This window comes from Thunnus thynnus, chromosome 23 (genome assembly GCF_963924715.1).
Source record: "Thunnus thynnus chromosome 23, fThuThy2.1, whole genome shotgun sequence".
NCBI classification, from domain to species: Eukaryota; Metazoa; Chordata; class Actinopteri; order Scombriformes; family Scombridae; genus Thunnus; species Thunnus thynnus.
The window spans coordinates 1,446,945-1,474,851 of record NC_089539.1 but is presented as its reverse complement, the minus strand read 5'-3'; the positions used below and the strand labels follow the sequence as shown (position 1 = coordinate 1,474,851).

Genomic DNA, 27,907 nt, shown 5'->3' with positions numbered 1-27,907 from the left:
AAAGAGGGACTTTGACACTAAAAAGACTGTAACGTTGAAAGATATCTACTTGATTTGACTCATTTGGACGCTGAAGCTTCATATTAGCTTCAGATAAACTTTTAAATACATTTTTGCACAGAAGGAGGACTGTGGGTTTTGTCTTCATCACTTCCATTGTAAGTGCATTGTGAAGGGATCTTCTAATGGTCAGTATGAACAGAAGGAATGATTACAGCAAGAAAAACATGTTTCACTGTTCATTTGGGCTCCTGACTGTTGTTTTAAGACACACTTGAAAACTTGTGAACCCGTCCTTTAACAGGAAACTGAGCTATGAACTTTTTTTGCACTATTTAAGGAGGAATCTTACTGCTAAGATAAGACTCTTGTGTGCATACAGCCTATCGTTTAATGTGGTCTGATGAAAAGAAAGTGGGGAAACAGTGAGTTTTGTACAACGTTAAACTACGATGTCTGACAGTTTTGACAACTATAAATGGTGCAAAAACTGAGATTCGGCTGCTTAAGATCATTTCCCCTTAACATCTGAATTGGAGGCTGTGAGTTGGAAGCCAACTTCAGCATGGTATTGTTTGAACCATTATTTTCGGGAGATCACTGCTCTTTTCCATCATTGTCCTACTTCACATTTATACTGTCCAACACAGTGAGAGTAAACTAAAATCCTCCACAGCCTTGTACTGTGGGCCTCTGAGCAGCTCCACTGGAGCAGCTGGGGCTTCGGTACTCTGTACAAGGGCACAGCACTGTAGATGAGTGAGGGGAGAGAGTGATTCATTCATCTCCCCCCTCCCACATATTCCTGATGGATGTTTCACACTGCTGCACTGTGTGTGGGAGGATTAGGATCTTATAGCTATTACATACTGTCATATAAATAAAGGTATCCATATTGTAACCGTGGTGATAAACTGCAAATATGATATGAGGGACAGGCAGCGTCTGTGATTTTATGAAGGGTTGTAAATATGTTTAACGGTGTGCATTATCATATTTCAGAGGTGTAGACAGTCTGAACACTGCTGTAAAATAGAGATAGAGTCAGGTCATGGTGTGATGCTCTACACTGTTATATAGACAAACATGTTACACTTCCATCTATCCACATACAGAACACAGGCTGATATCCTGTGTGCTTTGACCTTATCAACAGCAACCTTATCTGCTGAGGCATATGATTATTACAGAGTCAAACTGGCTTCTTATGTGTGTGTGTGTGTGTGTGTGTGTGTGTGTGTGTGTGTGATGTGATCTCTTCCTACAAAACCACAGAACTCACTTACACACTTTTATAAGTATTACTTGTGTTAGACAAGTATTTAATACAGATGAATGAATTTGACTTGACATTAAATTAATTTCTCCTGGCTCGCATTTTCAGTTGCAAGTCAAGTATCAAGTCATCTGATATGTATTTATGTGAGCATGTCTTTGTGTGGTGATGTGTGTGTGTGTGTGTGTATTTGAATAATGGAGAGATGAACTGCAGCTCCTTGGTGACTCCTGCAGCATCAGTGGAGAACTGCCTTCAGACACTGAGTTGGATACCTCTGGGGCAGCAATTTCTCAAACAACAAGATAATGAAGGAAAAGAAATGTTTATGTTCTCAGGTTCCTACGCAATCAAACTTGTTGTCCTGCTGGTGGTGAACCTATGGATGTCAGCTCTCCACTTGAAATTGATTTGTCCATCCATTTAGTCCTTTGGTCAAGAGCAAGATAAAGATAATTCAATTCAGACTTAATTAAAGACACAGTTTATGGGAGGCCCATAGCACAAGAAAATATAAAGAAAAAAACCCACACACAGTATCTAAAAAAAGAGATTACCTTTAAATGAGCTACCAGAGATTAATGCTTTGATTTTAATGCCCTTAAAAATATATGTATGTGTGTGTACATAAACATGTGTATATATATATATATATATATATATATATATATATAGTCTCATAGTTCCCAATTTACTCAGAAGTCTCCTGAAAAAGAAATATGTTCTTTAATACAAAGTTCTGAGGCAGGTATTAAAGTTATATTCTTAATATATTTTGAATTGTTTGCTCACCTGTAGACACATTTCAAATTTTCATTAAATGAACTGAGAGTGTACCAACTGAACTGTCTATCTGAACTAGATTTAAGGATGGGTTCACAATTATTGCCTTAAAACAACAGTCAGGAGCCCAAATAAGCACTGAAACCTGTTTTTCTTGCTGTAATCATTCCTCCTGTTCATACTGACCATTAGAAGATCCCTTCATAATGACCTCACAATGGAAATGATGGAGGACAAAATCTACAGTCCTCCTTCTGTGTAAAAATGTATTTAAGCTAATATGAAGCTTCAGTCGTCCAAATGGGTAAAATCAAGTAGATATCTTTCAACATTACAGTCTTTTTGTTACTATCCTTTAATAGCCAGTATGAACAGGAGGAATGATTATAGTGAAGAAAACCTCTTCAGTTCCTTTCTAGGAAATTATTGAGAAACTGGGAAAATGCAGTGTATTGTTTCTGTTATTTCTATGTATGTTTGGTAGAGTAGATGTGTGATTATAATTAATCATATATCATCTTGAAGTACAGGTTAACTACACACTGAACACTAAGAATGTGAAGGTGGCTTTGGAACTATATTGGCAGATGTGTCATGAAACAGATAAAAATTGGACTGTATTGTTTCACAGCATATTAAAGCAGCAGATGTTTCCAGTGGTGGCTGCTGCCACCATGTGGAAGAAAAGCATGTCTGAGTTAATGGAAGACAAATGACACAAGAACCAAGCTACAGTTTTCATGCACTTCTTTAATATATCAGTTTTTCATATTCACAACAAATACATTAAGCTCTTTCTCCTTATGATACAGCCTTAAATATTTTTACACTCAACCGTTTTTCTCAGAGGTCTGCCTATCAAAATGTCTTTTAATCTTTGTCTCTTTATTTTGAACATTTTATAATTTGTTACATTTGTAGTCTCCATGCCTCCTAGCAAACTGACAGTATTTCCTTTGTACAACTATTTACAGGTGGAAAAACAAACGAACAAACAAAAAAAAAAAAAAAAAAACAAATCTCCATAAAGTTTTTTCATGATAGTTCTCAGTTGAAAGGAATTGTTGGGTTTAAGGTGCAGGCAAGGAGGGAGAGGGAGGGAATGTTCCAGAAGAAAGAAAAAAAAAAGGACAATGAAAAGTACAGAAAACTAAACACAAAGTCTTGGAGGAAGAGGAAGAGGAAGAGCGGAGGAGGAGGAGGAGGAGTGGTGAGATCAGAGGTGGGTGGAGGAGAGGAGACCCCTCAGTGATGGAGGTCAGGGTTTCCTCCTGCAGATTCAATGACGTTTCAGGAGATATACATGTGTGATAATATTCTCATAGAAAATAAAAGATCTCCAAGGAAAATAAATACAGCACTCTGAAAGACATTACTGTTTACTTCCTCAGGTCCCGACATGTGAACAATCTGAAAAAACGTGCAACAGCTGATCCCAGAACAGCCCTACAGCTGCCAACTGCCACTGTAATCTACAAACAGGCTTGTGAAGGCTGATACTGATGTGTGGAGGAGGACTGAGGACATGTGCTGCATCTAGTGATGCTAACACTTCACTCTGGGTCTATCAAACAGCAGCAGCTGACAGAAAAATCTCTACTGTTCTGGAGCTTTTGACCACATCACAGTTTTTATATGTTGCTCAGTTCTCACAGAACTGTGATTCTGAGAACCTCTTTCATTCTTTCACTCGACAACAGCAGTTTCCAAGGTCAAAAGCATCAAAACAAGCAAGTAAGGGGACATTAAGAGAACTTTTTTTGTCATCTGCAGCATCCAAAAAAAGTGGGATGTATCATGCAGACAGTTTTGGTTTCATTTGTCTAGATTTTGAGATATCTGTCTCTGAGAGTTCTGCCTCCAGCCCAATACGATGGAGGTGAACATGGACAATATCATCCACAATCTATATCAGAATAATTATCACCTTTCTCTCAATAATGAGTATTATATTATACATCGATCAAATAATTCCTTTCTTGTTCTGTCTTATTTTAGATATGTTGTGTCTTATTTTTGATATGTTTGTCTGGATTAATTACAGAAGTTTACAGTTAAAGATTCTGGACTTTGGCCTAGACGGTTGATTAATCGTCTGGTTCAATACCCTCGTTTGTTGGAGTTGAAAGTTTTAGTATGAGATTAAAACTATATATTTATTACAAACTCAAAGACAGTACATTTAAGTCACTAAGGGATTCACTATGACAGTAAATTAGCTTCATCTTACTTGCTGCACAGCCACCATCAACACTTCTCTTAGGGAAGATTTCCTTGGTGGAAAGTAATTCCAGTTATAACAGTTCACTGTGAAGTCTGCACATTATCCAGAGTAATAAATTCAATGCACTGAGCAGCACAAACTACATTCCATTCACCTCCACTGTGTTGGGCTGGAGGAAGAAATGTCAGAGACTTCAAATTTAGACACGTAAAACAAAAACTATCTGACTGAATAGATACCACTGGAGGGAAGTGAGTAAATGTTTTTTTTTGTCATTTATGTGGACTGACCCTTTAATCTAATAATTCTGAATTATTGTGAGATTTAAGTCAGATTTAGTGCGCCCTTTCTTTCCATATTCTTTTACTGTCCAAAGACATGCAGCTTCAGTGGATTGGAAACTCAACTGCCCATTTGTCTGTCTATTTATCTTTGTGTGTGTGTGTGTGTGTGTGTGTGTGTGTGTGTGTGTGTTGACCTTGTGACAGAATGACACCCACCTTTCAGACTTTTGTCTTAAGTATGAATTTAAAAAAGAAAAATTCTGATCTTAGTTCCTGAATTTCAAGATTCTAGGTGTAAACAGAAGTGCCCGCCTGTCATTTCCTTCTCACTCTCCTCACATTTCATGTCTTTGACGACTATAAAATACAACTCTTCATTTTCAGAATAAAGCCCAATAATATCACAATAACACAATTATTCTAACTTTAAATTCAGAATTCTGAGATTTAAAGAGAATTCTGAGAATGAACACAGTCTGACTTCATGAAAGAACTCTTCTGACTTAAATCAGTATTCTTAAAATAAAGAAAAACTGAGAATATCAAGTCTAAAAATATTTCAGAATTCCGACACCGTTTGTGAATTCAGTGACTACAACCAGAATCCACACTTTCCCACATCCTCAGTCCTCATCTGTAGGTACCTACATTATGACACAGTTTCTTCATTATCTTCAAAAATGTACAATTTCACGACAAATAAATTCTCGACAATTATCTCTCTCACATCAAGTAACTCAAAGTCTCCTTCACAACCCAGACAATCCTTGAGGTGGTTCTCATCTTCTTGAGAGTGAATAACATGTTAACTCAGGTTTCCCCACATTTGGTGAAGTTGTGGACAGAGAGGAACCTCTATCATATCAGAGGTGTTACACGACTGGACGATATGTCATATTTAATAAAAGCCCTACATTGTCTCTGTATATCAGTCTAACCATAACCCGCATACTGTGGGGGAGTCACGTATAAGTAATGGACAGATAACAGAGTAGTGCAAACTGCAAACCAAAACCTGTGGAGCTCTCTTCTTTAAAATCTACTGGTGAAACCCACATACTGGAATGGCTGCTATTAGCTGGTCTTTAGTGTCAGGTGACACCAGCTTTTTTTTTTTTTTTTTTCATTTTAACCTACTTGGGGACAGAAGTCCACAACAAGCTGAAAACACAACCTCCACCATAAGTTATTACAGCACAATTGTTAGCTAACCACCTATTTACACACCCAGTGAACACATAGCAATGTTAGCATTCATCTGAAACCACATTTCTTGTCTCCAGATGACAACTATTCACTCTCCTTTTAGCTCTGGTTTGTTCTTGAAAAATATCTGGCTCTTTAGCAGCTAAATGCTACTTGCTAACGTGTGTCTGCTGTTTGGGCAGGTGGTGTGCGGTGGGGTTTTTCTATAACCTGGTGGATATTAAAACTGACAGTTTGGCAATCATTTTTATCATTTACGTTTGTTTTTCCTTCCAAATAAGTTCTACTCATGTGGTGTAATGATTATTCAGCTTGCTAGCTTTCTCCATTTTGCATTGGCAAAGAGAACAATAGCCTAGTTACTGATTAGGGCAACAGGACATGCAATGGCCAGATGGACAGTACATTTTCTGAACTGGTGGAGTACAAGGCACAGCCTATTGCGCCTACACACTGTCAATTTTAAATTCAAACAGATTATATCAGATTTATTTTTTTCTCCATGTTGGGACACTAGTTCAACCTTCAAATAAAAAAGTGACAGCCTTACTGCCTTCCCAAATCCTAGGTATTAACTTGGTGGGTGCAATGCTGTTATCACGAACATGAATGGTGTAATAAATCTGGAATTAACCTTCAAAGGCTTTGCCCCACCATTGCTGCCAGGTCAAATGAAGTGAACACGCACTCTACAGAGTGACATCACCTGGGACTGGACCAATAGCAGATGGACATTAAGTACCTTGCTTCCACCAGTAGATATCACGCTTCACACAGATTTTGGTTTGGTTATAATTCATCATTTATCACGTGATGAATTAGAAAATGCTCTTGTCTGATGTCTTACCCTGAGTAATGTGAGATTAATATCAATGTCATCTTTGTGCATCCAGTCCAGAGATACTTCTTTTTCACTTGATGGAGCAGGATTACAGGAGATCACTATCTCCCATTACTTGGGTATATTCAATCAAGGAGCAGCTCATAAAATCTGTTATAGGAAGAATGTTGGAAATACAAACTCACTGTATTCTTTTTAGCCACTTATAAATTGGGAAAAACAACAACAGGAATGGAGTTCAGATCGATCAGAGCTATGCTAACATTGTAGCTGCTCCATCGACACTCAAAATAACATCATCTAAAGGCATCAATATGGCAGCATTGTTACTGTTTACACACATAAATATACACATAAACCTACATACTGTGTAACTTCAAAATGATATAAAATCACCGGTATTTAAGATGTTGATTACTGATGACAGTAGCTGAGGTGGTGACCTTGTCATGTTTGTCACTTTGCACCAGCCTGACCTGGTTTTTCTCACTTAAGAAGATTTTCTACCAGTTTGCATTTTCGACATGCTTCTTATAACACATTATATGAGCTGCTCAGTGACAAAAAATGTCTAAATTACAGGAGATGGTGATCCAGGATCCGTGGAAAGTAATAGACTGTCCTTGCTCAGAGCTAGCAGTTTCCCCCTGCTTCCAGTCTTTGTGCAAAGCTAGGCTAAATATGTTGCAACATGATCTCAGTCCTGGACACACAAATATGTCACTGATGTTTATCTTCTCACCTGATTGTGGGTAAGAGGAAAAACTGGTATAGTTCCTTACACATTGGACTGTTCCATAAAGGTTGGCGACAAAACGTGTAATAACGTTGCTATGTGAGGAGATGCCTGAGGGTTAGTTCATGACAGAAAGACGTACACGATCCTCAATGAATGTCAACGATTCAACTGTATGCTCCACCTCCACAACATCCATTTATCAAGCCAGCAGTCTCATTTGCTCAGCTCCCATCACTGTAGGTATGGTTACATACACGGCTGCTGGAGGGTCCTTAGCTGACAATCGAGCCTTCCCAGCACAGTATTCACAGTTCAGCCCCTGCAGATGACTCGTGCACTGGAAATTGAATTTTGGGTCATCAGCTCCGTATGTCACAATGTATTCTTCAATTAAAAAGAAAAGGAAAAGGCAAGTCGCTCATTTGCTTCAATCCATCTCTACAAAGTGCAAGTACACGAGTCACAACGACTAAACAAGCGTCAAAAGAAAGACTGGTAGCTTCAAATAAAGCGGTTCTTAAAATAAATCCAGAAAACAAAACAAAAAAAATTCACATAAATAAGTAAATATCTGCAGGCCTGCCTGTACAGAAAAAGGCAAATGACGACGATAACAAAATAAAATGAACCTGTAATAACACCTACAATCCTTAACACACGCTGGAATGAAAAAGTACAGGTGCATGTGTAGAGAAAGTAAAAGGTGAGATTGAAAGAACATTTTCTGACTTTTCCCAAGACTAACAGAACTCTCCAGAGGATCACCGGTCCTTTCAGCAGGTAACGCTGCAGCACATTAGTCAGCAGCTGCAACAAGTAAGGTCCCCATTTTAAGCTGAGTGCAATATTAAAGCCACATTATCAAAAAAACCAAAAAGGAATATGACAACATGCACTTGGTGTCACAAAAAAATCTGAGGTTAGGTTTTTTTTTGGAAAAATGTGAGAAGCAAAGGAAAAACTTAGTTGCAATGATGCTGTGTAACAACTTGGAAGCTTAGAAAAGCAACAAGTACTGTACACATGACTTACACTGGAGCTCAGTGTAAAGCCTGAGCAGCAGCTCCACTTAGACCAGGCTCTTCAAACACAAAAAGAAACCACTCTTGTGTAGCAAACAAATCTGAGTTTTTCCTCCCTAAGAACAGCTCCTGTGGTCGGCAGACCATGTCAGGCTCGAGGCTTTTCTACTGGAAATCTACGGAAAGAACTGCTTCTGCTGCTTCCACATGAAATCCTTTGAAAAGGTGAAGCATCTCAGGAGCAAAATCTTTCATGCCTACCAACACCTCTAAAGCTCACTAATGAACATGCATTTCATTTGTTCATTTTTCCTCTTAAAGAACAGCTCCTGTTGTTGGACCAGACATCTACAGAAGGAACCTCTTCTACTTTCACATGAAGGTTTAGAAATCCTTTTTAGCAAAAACTCCCAATAGATACAAGAGCAGTTTTATCACTCGTTTCTAATTGGTTAGAGGCAAACAAGAAGGCAAAACACAGTATTTTGTGGAATTTGGTCAGCATTAAGCCCGAAAAGAAAAAAAAGCAAAGGCCTGTGCTGCGTGGCAGGGAGGAAAGCTTTCATCTAAAATAGCTACCATCTCTTCAAAAGAAACAAAAGGACAAAAAAAAGCTTGGCATTCCTAGCAACTCCTAGCTAAAATCTGCAACATGAGAAACTAATGAAAAAATAAAAATAGATCTATCTTTCAAGTCGTCTTCCTTCGGGGTTAATTCCTGCTGAATGACCTCTGACTCATCTCAGGAACGGGCTAACACCTGGCCTTCCATCTCAACCGACCGGTCCAGGCCGCTCCTCCTTCCACAGGCCCCGTCCTGCCGTCGGTCAAAGCACAGTTCAGCGGCCCGGCTGGACAAACCAGCCTCCCTCCTCACCCGAGCAGGAAAGGACGGAACGAGTATCTCCCAAAACCTCGACTTCTCCTGACGTCTCCCCTTCCTTTTGCCTTCATCTTCCCCTCCAGCAGGCAGGTCGATCCGTGGAGTTTTCCGTATCCTCCTCAAAACCGTTTTGGTATGGATATCTTCGTGTCTTGTTTTTTTTTTCTTTCCTTTTTGTGTTGTTCAAGTTTCTTTTTTTTTTGTTTTTTTTTTTATTTTTTCCTAATTCTGTTTTGTCTGTCGCTGTGGCTGTTTGCCTGCTGGACAGCTTTTTGCTGGAAGGACTCCAGAGAGGCTGCCTTCTTCAGGTTGACAGAGGAAGAAAACAGCACATTCTTTGAGACTATTTTTTTCAGTTTTTTTCAGTAATGAATGAATCCACCGCAGGGACACAAGACTTTTGAGAAGTGACGAGGGATGGACTAGTGGGATTGTCAGCACTTACTTAAATGCTGAAAACTCCCCTGAAAAAAAATAAGACATAAGCAGAAAATTAGTATGTAAGCACTGTTGCAGTGAGCTTAATCATTTCAAGTATCAGGTTTAACTGTTGGTATCTTTTTTGTCACAGTTTAACTCAACCAATTCAAATGAAGGCAGAAAGTGGAAATGTATTTTCAGCTGAGTGTCTCATCTCAGGCAAAACAAGATTTAAGTAGAAATAAATTGCATCTTCACAGTACAGCTCTCCCCATCTCCACCTCTATGGAATGACATTACTGACAACATTCCGCATCTCTTCATGCATGGATATTGAGATGTGTAGTTCTTAGGGGTGTAACACTACACAAAATTCACAGTTCAGTACAGCAGGGAAAAAAAAACAGGAAGAAAATAACATTTTTGATCTTTTATTTTGAAAAATATAAACATCCAACAATGGCTCATTGGTCATAACTATTACTGAAACAGTTTAGTTGTGCTGCAATGGAAAAAGAAAACAAGCTTTATGTTTCTTGCAAGGAGTCAGGACACCTGCTGACAGACCTGCAGCAGCTACAACAGTAACACAACCATCACAGGGCCAGAGATAATGGTGCATATTTTAATAATAGTGTTGCACTCGGTCAGTGTCATGGGTCTCTAGTTTGTAATTCTGACGGCAGCAACACTACAGGGTAACCAGGGTAACAGGGTAACCATGCTAACTTGGCTAAGCTGGCTAGAATACATCCATGAGTATGCTATAGCTAAGTGGTGCACTGCCAAAACGTTCCAGGTAGAACTTGTGCTATAGAATTATTGTTCCACACTTCGGACTATGTGGATTATTAAACTATTTTAATATATATATACTGCATGCACTGAACCGTAACGTCTGTACTGTGGCGATTTGGCACAAATACTCGTACTGTTACACCCCTAGTGGTTGTTTACCAAGATGTGCAATACAAATAAAATATCATCTTGTGAACCTGTACATTTAAGATGTATTACTTTTATCATTTTATTTGCTACTTGGAAGCGGTGGAGCAAGCTTAAAACACAATATCTGATACGGTGAAAGTGTTTCATATTTTCAGATAAAGCAGACAGAGCAACATAATTGATTTGGAGTCATGTTTGTGTCCACCTGACCAATATACACTTTCCTATTAGCTCTGGTTTGGTCTCCACCGACTCCTGAGAAAAATACAGTACACAGCTAGCTTCCTCATGCTCTATGTGGAATTTATCAGAGCTTGTTTGATGAGAGTGGAAATTGTGGCCTGGAAAACAAAAGCAATTAACTAAGAGAGGCTAAAAAAGCTCAGTAGAGCTGAGAGGAACTGCAGAGTTGGTGATAATGCTCTGTGGGTTTGTTACTACAAGTGACGCCTTTATATACAGTCATTTGATTGTTTAAGAAAACTACTCATGCAGCTATAATCTTTGTGTTTAATATCTGCATCAGATTTTGCTAAATCATCCATGCTATAACTATTTTACAACAACTGCACCTGTATGTAAAATAGAATGCTGTTTTTGAATTAATAACGTGTATTTTAACAGAAATATTCTTCCTACTCTTTCAGTAATTGGCGGGTGTGGCTCAGGAGGCAGAGTGGGTCATCCACCAATCAAAAGGTTGGTGGTTCAATCCGCAGCTCCTCCAGTCCGCATGTTCAAGTGTCCTTGGGCAAGATGCTGAACCCAAATTACTCCCAATGGCTGCACCAGCAGTGTGTGAGTGTGTGTGTGAATGGGTGAGTGAGCATTAGAAGCACTGTAAAGCATTATATTGCTCCTGATCAGCAGGTTGGCACCTTGCATGACGGCCTCTGCCATCAGTGTATGAATGTGTGTGTGAATGGGTGAATGCTGGCATGAGTTGTTAAGTACTTGTGGTCAATAGACTAGAAAAGCACCATATAGCCTAAGTGTAGTCCATTTACCATTAATTCCAATCACTTCTACTTTGCTGTTTTTTCGATATTTGTTAAGCTACTGTGAATGAAACTTTCAACCTGAAACATCAACATCAACAACTCAGGTTGGTTCTTTGATATATTGAATCAAAGAGATGCCACAAATACTGTTAAAACACATGTGTATGTGTATGTGTTGTTGAGCTCACCATAGCCGCCAGCCTGGATGGGGGTTTTGGGTGAGGCGCAGGCGTACAAGCTGAAGTCCTCTGTCTGAAAGCCGGCTCGGTTTAACGAAGGCTCTGAGGCGCTGCGGTGGATTTTGGGTAACGAGCGAGCCAGCAGCTCAATGGACGCCAAGATCTGAAAAAACACACAGCACAGCCACAGGGTCATCAATCAGAATCAGAATTATCACCATTCACAGCAAAACACAACCAACCAAAACCAAGAAAAATGTGCATTGTGTTTGAGTCATTGCTTCAGTTTTCAACCAGTAAATGGAGGCCATCTACTGGCAAAGCCAATTCAATTGTTCATTGATTAAACAACATTAAACATGTCTTAATAATGTGAAATTCACAGATAACATAAAAAACTGAAACCCAATTTGCTGCTACATGTTTGAGAAACATTTTACTCACCCCTTAAAAAAATCCACATTGGTCTACTGACATTACATCACATTCTGGGACTAAAATACACCTACAATCAGCACTGACTAATGGAAACACCAGTCTTTCTATTATAAAATAAATTCCAGTATCAAACCATAGTGTGGTTGGCACCAACAAATAAAGGATGGGTAACAGACACTGGAGGGGATGGAATTACCTGTACAATAATGGCTCACTTGCTGAATACAAACATATTGTAATCGTTCATTAATTAAATTGCAATCACTTCTACTTTGCCGTTTTTTCAAACAGTGTTAAGCTACTGCCAATGAAACTCTACACTTGCTGTTGATGTTTCACGTTAGCCTAGAAACACCCAGAAGGCAGCGAATTGGGCGGAGCCGCAACCTCATTCATTTTCACTGCGGCAGAATGGTTTCTGTAATAGTTTCCACTACAGCACAACTAAACTGTTTCAGTAATAGTTATGACCAATGAACCATTGTTGGATGATTACATTTTTCAAAATAAAAAACCAAAATGTTCTTTTTCTACCTTTTTTTTGTTTTCTCTGCTGTTGCAAAATCATACTGAACCATTCATTTTATGTACTGTTACACCCCTACTGTGCACTGCGTGCATTATACTGAATAGACTGAGACAACAGGTTAAAATGAAGGAAGTGTTGAGGCAAATTAAAACAGGAGCAGATCAGGAAACAGGGAGATGTCTTACTAAAATATGATAAAATATAATTCAGGAAAGGTTTTTTTGGCCCCACCTGGTCCCCAAAAATATAACTGCATATAATTGCACTACATTTATTTGTCTCACCTGAGGGAAAAGGGGTCGCTCCTCTCTCTTCTTCTTCAGGCAGTCAGCCATCAGTCTCTTCATGGCCTTTGGACAGTTGCTGCGCACCTTGCTGAGGTCGGGAGACAAGTAACCTCGACCCACCATAAATATGATCTGCAGGGAAGAGTAGATACCAGTCATTGTTATATCAGTCAGCAGGATAAACAGGCTGTTAATGTTGCGTAGAGCTGTAGCTTCTAATAGAGCCTGCATGTTAACATTAGGAGATATGCTTGTGGTCTGGATCATAAGGTGTGTTGAGTTAATTCAAGATCCCAGCACTTTTATAATATGTTCTCCTCCTCCTCTATGGAGCCGGGAGTCTGCCACTTGAATAATTATAAAGATAATAACATATAATAATGATGATAATATATAGATAATAATCATAATAATTATATACAATTTAACTGGAGGAATTAGAGGCAAACAAGCCCATGGTGTTAACTAGATTTAAAGTCCACCAATAGCCTACAGGTATAATCCCCCTGTGGTTTCCCTTTTCCTGATCTTATTTAACCCATGTAGGGATATTTACTTACACTATGTGCTTATTGTTTATGTTATTTAATAATCTAAGAGATCATCACCCACATTGCATCAAACACCACCCCTATTCACAGAGAGCATCTATGTTGAAATGCTAAAAAAAGGACTACAGCCAGGTTGTAGATTAACAGGTAGTTATTAATCTGTGATGATATTCTCACTCAAACTGCTATAGCTAATCCCTTTAAACATAATAACATGTATAAAATTGGTATATACTTATACACATTACTGACAACATGTTAATCAGTGAGCTTTAGAGGTGCTGGTAGGTGTATTTCTGAACTTTGGACAAAGCCAGAGTAGCTGTTTTCCCCTGCTTCCAGTCTTTATGCTAGGCTAGGCTAACCACATCCTGACTCCAGCTCTGTACTGAATACAGACACTTCACAGTCTGGTTATTTGCTGTCACCACAACTGGAGCAGACAGATAATGCTAGCTAGCCCCTTACTTTCTATAATGTAGGACAAACAGCCTGAGTGTGCAGGAGCTGCTGATGACTCAGCAGGTGTTGAAATAGCATAAACCAAAAGTAATGTCTAGTGGGAATTATTGCTAACATTATCAAGCTAGGCTAAATATCTTCCACTTTCCAAGTGGAATACAAACCTAACAGCACAATGGGTCCTGCCAAATGCTGAATGTTGTAAAGAGATAAACATCTTAAATCATTAACCAGTGCTATGTGGGCCTGTTAAAGAAAAAAAAGAGTAAAAAAACTTCTTGAGACAATGTTTGTACATTATAGAGTTGCAAAGTGAGAGGAGCTATTTTGGGGGTCCCTGGTTCCGGAAGACAACATTAGTGACTCAGTATGAGCTTCTATGGCTTGGATCAACATGAAACTCTCCTGGTGAAATCATCATAATGAAAGATGAACAACTGTTTTATAAAATATCTGGCTCACAAGGTGCATTTCAGCAAGAAACAGTTTGGTCACATGCGCTGCTAAGAGGCTAAAGATCACAGTGTTGAGGAACCTGATTTTACAATCTAGTGAATCCGTTCACTTTTCATTTCTGGGTCACTTTTGAGTGAATTCAACAACTATGGCTATTTTTTACAGCTTCAGCGATGATGTGTTTTGAATTGCTTACCTGGTGGCCAACGCTCATGGGTAGCTAGTATTCTTAGCTGTAATAATTCTTAGCTGTAGTGTAAATAATGTAAATTGGTGGTCAGAATATAAACCTACAGGATCGTTACATTATCCAGGAGAGTCCTGACTTTCTATGTTCAGTAGTATTGAAGAGATTGTTTAAAGAAATATCTGAAATGGGAATAGAGAATGGGGTATAACACTTCCAGAACCAGCAACCCCTCACACTTCACAACTCTATACACAACTATAATGTGCTCCACCGAAGTTGACAAACCGTCTCCCAGAAAAAAATGGAAAATTACGCACAATAGCTGCAGCATCATTATAGTTTATCCTTACTTTTACAAACAGGGTGACGAAATATAACTTTAAGAACTAACTTTAAGTTAGTCATTAAAGTATATAAGTTCAGGACGCTTGGTTAGTTGAGACAATGCATAGTGGATATATTCAAAACAGAAATCTTATTGGGTGGTGAAAATATTCTATTTTTTTTTTTCCATCACTGGAGTTGCTGGTGCATGCAGGCATTTATGTAGCAACACATGCAAAAGACCTGCAGGGGCAGGGTTCCTATTTTTCTGGTCACTGAGGTTATTTTGGTTTAGACTTCTCTCTGTATAGACAACCATGTGTGTTTAACCATGTTTGGTACATGTGTAAGCAGGGAGCTACTGAACTGGAATATGAAAACTATGAAAACATTAAAACAGACTGTATAAATGCGTTAGGATTTGTTCAAACATCCGACCTGGTCTCTGTTGTTGATGTTGGAGTAGGGCAGTGCTCCTGACATGAGCTCATACAGCACAATGCCAAAGGCGTAGACGTCTGACTGGAAGCTGTAGGGATTCTTGTCCTGCAGCCGGATCACCTCTGGAGCCTGAGAAAGCACAGGTTAGACTGACTGTCACATGACACGCTGCTTTCATCCAAGGAAAACTACACATGCACAGAGGACATAGTACACACTTTGCACTCATGCCAGAACACAAATATATTTTATGTTATAAAAAAAAAAAGTATTGGTTTTCTTCATGATAATAATAGCATAAAGCCTAAATTGTTTGATTTAAACCCTGCTGCTCTAGAATTGAAAACATTTATCTCCAAAAGACTCACAAAACACACCACAAACCAACACTCACCATCCACAGTATAGAGCCAGACAGCTGCTCAAACTGGTGGGAGCCACTCCAGCGGGACTTCACTGTGGCCAGACCAAAGTCACCAATCTTCACCGTCAGATCCTCGTGGAGGAAAATATCTGGAGGGGGCGGAGGTCAAGGAAATACTCTCTTCTTCCACCTCTAAGTTCTTAGCTATGTAGGAGTTGTGTATTCTGAGGACAGGGGTTATATTTCCATCCCTGACGTCTGTTAGCAGTGTTTCCCCTAGGCTGACTGCTTTGGCCTGGCCTGTGGGGGTCCGCTAAGCAAAAGTCGGGAGACTCAGCAGTCACACATTTCTCCGTTCTCTTTCTCTGTTTAGCATCTTCGGGTAAGGCTAACCCATTGTTGCTAACTTTAGAGCTAACCCCCTTCACTTTTCCAACACACATATTAGGCACTGCCCTATTCCTTAAAAAGGAGCAACGCTACCAAGAGTTTCCTAGGTAACAGCTCACGTTTCTAAACAACGCTGCACAGAAGCTTCCAAACGCTATTTATTTCTGAATGAATGGATATTTGGCGTTAAAATATATTGTTTTGGCCTAGCAGGGGTTCTCGTTCTGTACAATTATAGGGGAAACACTTTTTAGGATGATAAATCATGAACATCATCAAACCTCCAGTTTTGGACCTTCACTTCTAGTATAAACTAGTATCATGGGCAGTGTTTTCTTTTTTTATAGCTGCCATCTGCGTGTGTTAAACAAGGTCACCAGTGGATCTGATGAGCACTTTGACAGTGTGTCAAGTGGTTGAAAAATGTACAGTGAGAGGATACTGTTGCTCTTCAGATCTCTGTGGATAATTGATTTGGCATGCAGGTAACTGAGGAGGAAAAGACAAAAAAAGTTACTGGACTTGCTGCAGGAATGGTGAACTCTGAAAGAGACTGTCTGTGTAATTGTGGGGTCAGGGACTCACTCCATGCCCTGGGCAGTCTGCCGGGCGATGTCGATGAGCTTGATCATTTCAAACTTGGTCTCGATGATGTGCAGGTGGTGGTACAGACTGGAACCTTCACACCACTGGGTCACAATGGCCAGCTGGGGCTTGGTGGTGTAGCCCATGAACAGCAGGATGTTCACATGACGCGTTTTCCTGGTGCAAACACACACACACACAGGTTGATAAAACAGTTTTGTATATCTCTGTTAAAGGGCCTTAATTCGTGCCAGGTCATATTGTTAATGTATAAGCAGAGTCTCCTGGTTAAACAGTAGGTGGAAGAGTTACCTGAGGACTCCCACTTCATTCTTGAAGGCCTGAAGCTGTTGTGGCGTGGGAGCAGTGACGTTCAACATCTTCACAGCCACATCACCTGAGAGGACAAAGAGGATACGTCAGTGTGATACATAATGTATCCACTCAATCTTCACACATGGATGCACACCACCAGCATCTGACAACAAACTACCACACAACCTTGATGTCCTTGGTCAGACAAAGTAAGATTTCTGTAACTCTTCAACACGACAGTCTGAACTGAACGGTGTCATGTTAAAAGAATTACCACAGCAGCACAAAAGAGAGATTAAATGCACATCTTGTTCCGCCCTCTCGAGGTTATTGTAATCACTTAAAGGGGAACTTGATTTTAACACATCAGCGTGTGTTGGGGAGTAGAGGTCTTCATGGGTCCACCCAAACCCTAGAACCAAAGACCCATACAGGTTCTGATCCATGTTTTATGCGGTCAGTTGAGTCCAGGTCAGGTCCTATTCTATTGCTGCAGGTCCCGGGTCTGTTTAACATAATGTGTAATACCCGAGTGGATCCGAGAGGAACTGGTCGTAATCAGACAGCACTGATCATGATGGAAGTGCTGTGTGTGTTCATGTATGCAACAGCAAGGAACGCAAGCAAACTGCAAAGTGCATCTGTGGCCACAAAGTGATAACAAATGACCTGCGCGACCCTTCAGCTCAGGAGCTGAAGGGGTCAGAGAGCAGAAGTCAGACTCGTCTCGGAGAGCACAGATAGCAAATTAGCAATGCTAACGTTTGCAGCCATGGCAATGAACAAGCAATCATTATTATAGTTCAAAAGAGGCAAACAGTCAAAGTTATCTTTATTATGCTAGATGCAGCAAAACTACAAAAGATGATTCTGAAGGAGTCGCGTTTGTCATCCGTCACTGTGACACAAAGTGGACTTTGAAACTGAATAAGTGGATTAGCCATGCTGTTTCAATCCGCAAGATAGGAATAACAGAAAACCTGGATTTATTTTACCAACTTTCTTGGCAAGGAGGATGGATTATATGCGTCATGGCCAGGCAGGGGGGAGAAACTAACTTTACATTAGGTAAGACACAAAGTCTTTTTGACAACTTGTAAATTAATGTTAACTTGTTAATAGCAATCAGCTGTGAAGTTGGTGCCGATCGGGTCTGTCTCTCCAGGCCAGGTTCGGGTCCGACATTTCTTGGTTCTGCATGGGTCTGGAACCAGCTTACAAATAATAAACGGGTCCAGTTTGGGTTTGGGTCTGGTTCAGTTCCTGATACTACATTTCCGGGTCTTTTTTGGGTTCAGGCATGAATTTTTGAAACTGTGAAGACCTCTACTGTGGACTTCTACTGCATATGTGAAAAAAGTGGTATCAAAGTAGTGGGTAACTCACTTGCTGACAGAGATTGGGATATTATGTGTAAAGATATCGAACATTTGTCTGTAGATTTGAAAATTAGATTGATCCAGTTTAGATACTAAATCGTTTTTATTGGAATCTCTCCACAATCTATCAACTTAAGCTTTAACCCATCATGCATACATTAATGCATATGCTTTGGGAATGGCCTCTTACACAGAACTACTGAAGGAAAGTCTGTAAATGTATTTATGATTGAAATCAAAATTATTATGAGAAAAACTGACTATACATATTAAGTGCCCCGCTAGTTGTGGCAGACTGTCGAACTTCAGATTTGACCCAGTATAGTATAATGGTGAGCAGACAGATTTTGTTGAGGGGTTGGAAGACTCCAGGGAAACCATCATTGCAGGAATGGATTACTCAGCTAGGCAAGGTGGCCTTGTTTGAGAAAATCTCATTAAGAATGAGAGATAGGGAGTATATATTGAAGTATATTAATGTAAGGAATTTGATAAATACAATATGGACTACAGTGAGGGTTAATGAAATAATTAAAGGTGTTCGTAGGTAGTCTTTTTATGGCCTGATCACTGAAAGTGCGAGGAACCTATTGTTTTTGTAAAGATTATTATTCCCCTTTGCCAGTGCATTTTTGAGGGGCTTGGGATGCTCGAAAACTCACGAAAATTGGCAGATGTGGACTTTCAGGCTCCATAGCACCCCCGAACGCAGGACCATGTTGAAATAAAGTTGCGCAGATGCTCATGAAATTTGGTGGGATCATTAGTCTCATCATTCTGGACATAATCCAAGTTTTTTTGCCGGACAGGAAGTCAGCCATTTTGAATTTCATGCGTCAATTTCATTTTACAAACAAATATCTGAGGCCTTTAGGATACAAAAAAAAAAAAAAAAAAATCACAAAACTTTGCACCTATGTTCAAACTAGTAAATATGTCAATTTGATATTGCAATTGGGCTTGGACATGGCACTTGTTTTTGGGTGTGGCAAAATGGCTTGAGGGCGCTCCTAGAAAATTTCAAAGTCAAAGCCCCCACCTTTCCATTGGACGTAGATGTATGAAATTTGGTAGGCAGATGTAACATCTCGAGACTTTTAAAAAAGCCTCTTGGAGCCATATCCTAAGTCCAACAGGAAGTCAGCCTTTTTGAATCTACTTTGCATCTCTTTCGCAAAGTGAAGCCATTGTCAGGCATTGTACTTTAACAGACTCCTCCTAGAGACCTTTGTAAAGCTAAATTGTGAAGCATTTGAGTTTTCGTGGAACATCCTTTATGTGGCGTGCCGGTCGATTTTGAAACAGGAAACAGGAAGTTGTTGTAACTTGACTTTACATTGTCCATTCTGTCCCATATTTCTCATGCTTGATAAGAGTCCAGGCCTGAATACATCTACATGTCAATATTGAGTCATAGTCATAGCGCCACCTACTGACAACAGGAAGTCAGTCTTGTGTGACAAATATCATCCGATTTATATGAAATTTACATGGTGTGGTCTACACTTGATATAAAGCAACATGACGTATAATTAGTGGGTGTTCTCTAGCGCAACATAGTGGAAACAGGAAGTGATAGTTATCTCCTACAGGCAATGTTAAATATTCATGAAAATGTTTATCCATGAGGTTACCCTCTGATAAATGTAGTAATGCATTAATATTTCACTTATGTAGTATTGTTTATGGATAACAGGAAGTGAAGCCTAATTGACACAGTTCATCAAATGTATAGACAATTTCCAATATGTCATCACCAGTGCCACGTACTGCACACAGGAAATGATATTTTACTCAGCGTCTGATAATACTGAAAATTCAGAGCCATGTCAACAGAACTCTAGTAGCGATACCATGGCTGCCGCTCCCTCCAAAGCGCATGAGGTGCGAGGGCCTGTTCATCACTACATGCACCTTTAATTTGTTTAGTTTTGTTTCTACGTCTGTGCACTGTTTTGTACAATTCTCTTACTAGAGACTCTTTGTTTTTGTTTATACAGAATATCAATAAAATATAAATCTGAAAAGAAGTAGTATAAAGCCTTTTGTGTCTCCAGAGGGAGCTGTGTGAAATCTGATAATTTACCTCAGTGATGTCACATGAGTCAGTGTGGGTTGGGGCTGAAGACTACAAGTTTGAAAAGTAAAACAATCTGGAAGTGTGAAGTTAGAAAGAAGTGAGGTTACCAGACCTTTGTAGCCCGTTCCTCATCTTTGCTGGAGGCTAGCAGCTCCAGGCTACATTAGCTGCTACTAGCATAACACACCCAAATCTCCAAACCAACAGTCGCCATCCAGGTTGCATTGTCCAAAAATGTTATAGGAGTGCAATGCTACATCAGTGCAGGACTCTTAATGATCATCTCTCATGCACAAAGAAAAAATCAGTGTAAGAAAGCAGGAAATGCTGTGAATGAGCCCATTTTAAGTTCTCAAATCAGATCAGTCAATAATAATGAGACTTTTTTACCCTCACAGTTCTGGCAAGGAAAAAAAAAGACCCAGAGTCTCCCTCCCTATAGTTTCATGAATGGAGAAAATGATGAATCTGTACTAAAATGTTTTATGTAGGAATTAAATGTTGCAACTTATATATGTCTGGACATTAACAGGCAGCAGAATCCTCTAATAAATGATGAAACTATTGAGATTATTTAGTGATGTATTAGTGGATTCACTGTAAGAAGAGAAGAAAGCTGCTTGTGGAATATAACACTGGTCTTACCATGCCACTTTCCCTTGAAGACTGTTCCAAAGGATCCAGAGCCTATCCTCTGACCCAGAGTGATCTGACCCTCGGGGATTTCCCAGTCATCACTGGAGTCCCTTCTCCCCAGGGTTTTCTGTTCCACAGGACACACAGTCAGCACAAGCACACACACCAGGACCTGAAGAAGGACTTGCATCTGTGTCAATCTCTTACCATTTTATTGCGGTCCTCAGACGAGGACGAAGACTTGCGCTCCCTCTGTTGGCATGGCGACTTCTGTGGAACCTTGACGTTGGTCAGAGAGCCAGGTAAAGAGGCAGGAGGCGTGGCCGACAGCCCTGTGGTGGAGCCTGGAGGGGAATCAGGGATGAAAAGAGGAGAAACAGTAAGAGAAGAGAGGTGAGGTGGATAAGAAACACGGGTCATAAAAGAAGGTGAGAGAAAGCAGAAGAGTAAAGAAAGAGGAGGTTTGGGCAAGGAAAGGGACTGAGGAGGCTGTATCTGTCGTGTGTGTGTGTGTGTGTGTGTGTGTGTGTGTGTGTGTGTGTGTGTGTGTGCGTATGTGTGTTTTTGGTCACATGCAGAGGAAAGGTGAGGGGGTGTTGGGTTGGATGGCAGTTAATGATTTAATAATCTAGACTTCACAAATCTAGAGAAGAAGGCTGTTTTCACATTCATCTGCTCAAAGCGGAAAGTTTATCTATGCTAATTGAAAATCTGATTTGTAGGGCGTGTGAGCACAATTTGTGACATCACAACTAGTTTGGAAGCCAATCCTGGTCAACTTACATTCAACTTATATACACATAAGGTATATAAGAATGAGTGTTAGTTGTGACATCATAACTAGTTTGGAACCAATCCTGCTCCAGCACGTAATTTACACAAGTGTGATGTGGAAACTTAAAGTCTCCAGTGCACAAACACTGAGTATGGACTTTACAGTGAAAAAGGAGACATCTTGTGTCCAGCAGCTCAACTTTTGAAACAAACAATATTTAATGAGGGAGAAGGAGTAGATGCCATTTTAAGGATTTTAAAGTGGTAATTTATACTTTTTTGTGGAAAAACCATATCAGACACACATTATTGTTCCAAGCAGAGTATTTTTGAATATCTCAACTCATGTCTGGAGGGGATCTTTAAATACTGTTGATTATGTTGTCTTTTCATGTAAATTAAACACCATCAAAACGAATGCAATTCTGATCTTTCATATTTTGGTAGATGTTTCAGTCTAATGCATTTTGAATGTGGCTAAAGCCTAGAGTCAAGAAGTGCTGCCCCTTGCATTACTGTTATTACTTTACTAGTGTGCTATTATGAAATACAGCTTAAAAAAGGTCTAAATTGAATTGGTGAGCTAATTAATGGAAATTTATCAGCAATCAAACCACCATCCATGGAGTGAGATGTGTCTGATCAGAGTACTGGTGAGATCTGTGTACAACCTGTGAGCTGTCAGGTGTGTGGCAGAGAGAGCATGTGAGGACATAAGGGGAAAAAGAGAGAGAGGGGGACACACAGTGGATGTGACACAGGGCTGGGGTTGGTGTGTGGGGAGTGGGCGTGAGGAGGGGGGGTGGGGTGAAGGACACAGGAACACACAGAGGCCTAACTACCTCGGAAAACAGGCTCGGGCTCAAAATCAAACACTATGTCATTGGGGTAGGAGTATAGGAGGGGGCTTGAGGTCCGTGTTCGGTGCTTCCTCAAGCAGCGGGCGGGGTGGGTCGGGGGGGCTGCAGGGCAAAGAGAGACAGACAGACCATCACTGCTACTCACCCTGCCCCTCTCACCACTAACTAACCAACTAACCAACTAACTAACTAACTGTCACCACACTACACTGTTAGCATGTTAGCTTAGCTGTGTTTGTCAGGGCATCTGAAGGATTCACACTGCCAAATTTCATTTTTTAAGATATTTCTAATAGAGTTCAGTCTTCAACTATTTAGGAAATAATCCTATTTGTTTTCTCTCCGAGCATGAGATGAGAAGATAAATAAACATAGCACAAAAAGTAAGGAAATTTGTGTTTGGTAGATTATTTCTTTGTTGTAACAATGCTTCTTGGCAATAAATCTTATACTGTTGGAAAGCCTGTTTATTTCCCTTTTAAATGGTGCCACATTTGTAAGGAACATGCATTTGTGGGATGAGCAGCAGAGCTGAGTATGTGGGTTGCGCCGATGAAAAATTTGCCAAATCTTCTCTGCCAATGCTAAGCAGCTTATTCTGCCATTGACTCTTGTTTGGGGCTTGATGGATTGGATGATTGAAGTCACAACAGCCTGGCACCTCCTCCTCATGCTGGTCACCAGCATGGTCGAACACTGCTGTGGGATGGCATCCCATTCTTCAACCAGCATTTGTCGCAAGTCAACCAACGTGGTTGTGTTGGTCACTCTGGCACGAACAGCACACCCAAGCTGATCCCACAAGTGTTCAATGGGGTTGAGGTCAGAACTGCTGGCAGGCCATTCCATCCTCTCCACCCCCAAATTCTGGAGGTAGTCTCTGATAAACCCTGCTCTGTGGGGGCGAGCATTGTCATCTTGGAGGATAGAGTTTGGTCCCAGACTTTGGAGATATGGGATTGCCACTGGTTGCAGAATCTCATCTCGATATCTCTATGCATTGAGATTGCCTCCGATGATGACAAGCCTTGTTTTTCCAGTGAGGGAGATGCCGCCCCACACCATCACACTGCCTCCACCAAAAGATGTTACTCTATTGGTGCAGCAATCAGCATAGTGTTCTCTGCGTCTTCTCCACACTTTGACCCTACGATCCAACTGCCATAGGCAGAATCTGAACTCATTGCTGAACATAACATTCCTCCACATGTTCAGGTTCCAGTGCACGTGTTGCCGACACCAGTGCAAACAAGCCTGACGGTGAGGGGCAGTCATGGCAGGCCTCCTGGCAGCACCTGGGGGTACCAGAAGCTCAAAACAAGAGTCAACAGCAACAGCAAAATAAGCTGTTTGGCACTGGCAGAGAAGATTTGGCAATTTTTTCATTGGCACAACCCACATACTCAACTCTGCTGCTCATCCCACAAATGCATGTTCCTTACAAATGTGGCACGATTTAAAAGGGAAATAAAAAGACTTTCCAACAGTATAAGATTTATTGCCAAGAAGCATTGTTACAACAAAGAAATAATCTACCAAACACAAATTTCCTTACTTTTTGTGCTACGTTTAGTATTATGATGTCTGTGTGTTAAGCACAGAGCTGGAATCAGGACCTGGTTAGCCTAGCTTAGCATAAAGACTGGGAGCAGGGGGAAACAGCTAGCATGGCTCTGTCCAAAGTAAAAAAAACAAACAAACAAAAAAAAAAACTACAGTACCAACACCTCTAAAGTTCACTAATTAACACAATGTATTGTGTTTATTTAACTGGTACACAAAAGAAACGTAAGAACAATTTTGTGTAGGGCCATCCACTAACCTACAAATGGATAAAATGTTCCATTTTATGAAACAATTACATTTTTATTTCATATTTCATTAAATGTTAATGAAAATGAAACATTTTTATTAACATTTATTTAATCAATGTTTACTTAATCAGTAACTGAACTGAGAATATGTATAATTAAATAAACCTAGCCAGCAGCTAGCTTACCTGCTGCTGTTTAGCTCCAACACAGACATGTAATGTGCTTATTTAGACATGTACTGCTTGGGTTGCTGTGCTTAGTATAGAAACCCCACAGACTTCATTAATTAATTACTTTAATTACATTAATTACTTCACCTTCACATCATTAAGACTAAAATAGGCCTCTGATTTACTGTCAAACTTCTGGGTGATTTTATTTTCACTAAATTTCTGTAATGAGGTCCTCCTGCAGAGGAGCTTGGACTAGCAGAGTAACTCAAAGTAAGAATGGAAAAAGGTCTGCTGTTCTTCCACAAACCCTGACCCACAGATCTGAATAAACGTATGTGTCCTCAGCTGCTGTTCTCAGTGACTAGTAGGGTGCAGGACTAAAACAACTGACTCAAGTTCTCGGGTCTGAATTTCACACACACAAAAGACCACGAGCACGCAGACGCAGGATGGTGGGAAAAAAAGCCACAGAATGAGCATGAAGTCTCCTGCTATGATCCTTACCTCCATCTGACCTCGGTAAGCTCTGATCTCGAATCAGATCCTGAAATGAAGGAAAGAAATTAATAACATGATCATAGTTTACTGTACCGTTTATTGTAGCTGCACTCTTAGGAACTATTGTCACAGCAAGTGTAGTGGTTAGAATTGCACCCAAAGTTAAAAGTACTAAAGGTGCGTTCACGCAACACATGTATCTTAACCCTGACCTAGTTTTGGAATAGACATCCGGTTTACTTGCTGTGACAAACTAACAGATTAGTTGTGGTATCATGTGTCATGTCACTGTAATGGAGTTGCACAAAGGCAGCGGCAGTTTTACCTTTATTAAAACAGGAACACTGAAGTGAGTGTTACTGGTACTTGCATCATTGTTTTCCATAAGCTCTGTTTTCCATGTTCACTCTAAAACATGAGGCCAGCATTTTCAGACTTATCAGACTTGACCAAATCAAATTTAAAAATATTAACTTTGGATTTCCCTGCCTCCTTTTGGATGGACTAAGATCACTAACCACAATGGGTTTTCACAGGTTGCACTTTTAAAGAACTCACTCCTTTTCTGACCCTTTCAGACTTTATATGGTCTCTCTCAAAGCAAATTCTGTGAAGGCAAGCTGGAGGCTCAAGAGTTTTTGAGGTTTTCAGCAACATCAATATTGCTGCAGCTTTTTGTTGTTTAGATGCTGCTCACTGGTAAATCAGTGACATGAGCTGTTTGGCTGGAGTGAAACCTGCAGAGTCATGGTCCACACATATATCAGAATCAGTCCAGCAGAGGGAGAGCAGACTCACATCGATGTTGACAGGCTCGATGGTGTTGATATGGACATTGGGAGCTGAGGACGAACGGTCCCGCTGGCCAAACTGGTTGCGGTGGTCCTCCTCATTGGGCCGGAAACTGGGCGGGATGGGTATGGACTTGGACGGGGACACAGTAGTGTGGCATATAGACCTGGAAAGATGAAATGTGTCAGTGGATAGGATTTAAAACAGACTTTTTGGACTTGCTGTTGGAAAGAAATCTGCACATTAATTCAAGACTCACCCAGTGGAGTCAGATGGGGGGAGTGATGGGCAGGCCTCAGACACGGGGGTGGTTCCCTCTGAGGAGACCTCCTCCTGGGTGAACGGGTGATGCTCAAAGAACTTGGACACTAGCAACAAGCTGCAGAACACAAATCATCAAGGTTATTCATTCATTCATTCATTCTTGACCCAGTTTGACTGGAGCCTAAATTACTTAGAAGTGAATTAAGAGACACTAGATGGAAAAATAATAAAGTCATGAGACAGACAAAGTAAAGTCAGCTTCTCTGGGACAAATATTTGTTTTAGCATGAATTAAGTTCTATTTTATCTCTGTAAGGTTGTAGCTGCAGTGTGTACTGGGCATCTGTGGTATCTAGAAAAATGTAAAGATCCCATCCACACGTTTTCAGACATCTAAAAATATTCTGCTTTGAATAATAATTTGTGTCTGATATCTGTAATTTGTAATGTGTTTTTTCTGCTATTGCCTTGTTAAATTCTTTAAATGATATCTACTCCTTCATCCTAATTGAAAAATCCAGAATCTATGAATATACAAATATTTTTCATTTGAAATGTTTTCCTGGTGGACACAAAACATCTCCTACTTCACTATAAAGTCCATTGTGTATGTGCAGGAGAAGCTTCAAGTTTCCACATCACACTTGTGTAAGTTAGCTGTATACTGGACCACGATTTGCTCCAAAGTAGTTGTCCAAATCATGCTCGTATGAATTGCAACTTAAATTGAGATTTAAGATGAGCACAGAGAAACTTTCCACTTCCAGCAGATGAAACTCTGCATGGGTATCAGTAAATACCCAATATTAAAGGACTCAGAATGTGATCTGGATCAAACGATAGACATGACATCCTTTTCCACTGCTACGCCGATGACACCCAATTGTATATCCCAATAAAGCCTGGCACCTGGCACCTTTGGTGTTTGTTCTAACTATTTAAATTATTTTATCTGGTTTATATCTTATGTTTTGGATCTTCTTTACTTGCGTTCTCTGTTTTTATTGTGAAGTTCCTTTGTTTTTGAAAGGTGCTATATAAATAAAGTTATCATTATTAATTTTTTTAAAAAAGTGATTTGACATCCCCAAAAAAATAAGAATTCTTACATCTCTTGACTATGAAAATAAGTTTTAATATATAAATGTGCAGGATATTTTAGGGTATGAAGTGATATTGTATTATACATTTATCATAATAATAATAATAATAATAATAATAAACATTAATATTTGTTCATAGATACAGATAGATAGATATTGATATACTGAATTTAGGTTGGTGAGAGATTCATTATATTTGATACATTTTAGTTAATTGTCTTATCTATCTGTCCATATCTATCTGTGACAGTAGTGCTACTTTGAAATATTTTTATAGATATTTTTACACAGAAATGATTAAAATGTGGAATAGATGAGAAGTAAATGGAGTATTGACTGTTTATAGCCAGAACAGCTGAAGAAGCTTGGAAAAATCACAGCTCACATGAGCAGTGA

The 27,907-nt window shown here is 39.8% G+C and overlaps 1 protein-coding gene across 2 annotated transcripts in view; it reads right to left on the bottom strand.

Moving 5' to 3' along the window:
* Positions 1-2,789: 2,789 nt before the first annotated feature.
* Positions 2,790-27,907, bottom strand: part of braf (B-Raf proto-oncogene, serine/threonine kinase) — a 41,509-nt gene continuing 16,391 nt past the window's right edge. Inside the window, exons 7-20 of one of the 2 annotated variants that reach the window (XM_067582530.1) lie at positions 26,404-26,523; positions 26,151-26,310; positions 25,359-25,398; positions 22,850-22,969; positions 21,441-21,577; positions 21,243-21,360; positions 17,136-17,220; positions 16,824-17,000; positions 16,681-16,727; positions 15,879-15,997; positions 15,482-15,613; positions 13,058-13,192; positions 11,816-11,969; positions 2,790-9,722 (exon numbers count right to left, since the gene is read on the bottom strand). In XM_067582530.1, the coding sequence (XP_067438631.1) occupies positions 9,700-9,722; positions 11,816-11,969; positions 13,058-13,192; positions 15,482-15,613; positions 15,879-15,997; positions 16,681-16,727; positions 16,824-17,000; positions 17,136-17,220; positions 21,243-21,360; positions 21,441-21,577; positions 22,850-22,969; positions 25,359-25,398; positions 26,151-26,310; positions 26,404-26,523 (1,567 nt within the window). In that variant the 3' untranslated portion in view covers positions 2,790-9,699. The remainder of the gene's footprint in view (positions 9,723-11,815; positions 11,970-13,057; positions 13,193-15,481; positions 15,614-15,878; positions 15,998-16,680; positions 16,728-16,823; positions 17,001-17,135; positions 17,221-21,242; positions 21,361-21,440; positions 21,578-22,849; positions 22,970-25,358; positions 25,399-26,150; positions 26,311-26,403; positions 26,524-27,907) is intronic. The other variant, XM_067582529.1, reaches the window with a different exon arrangement.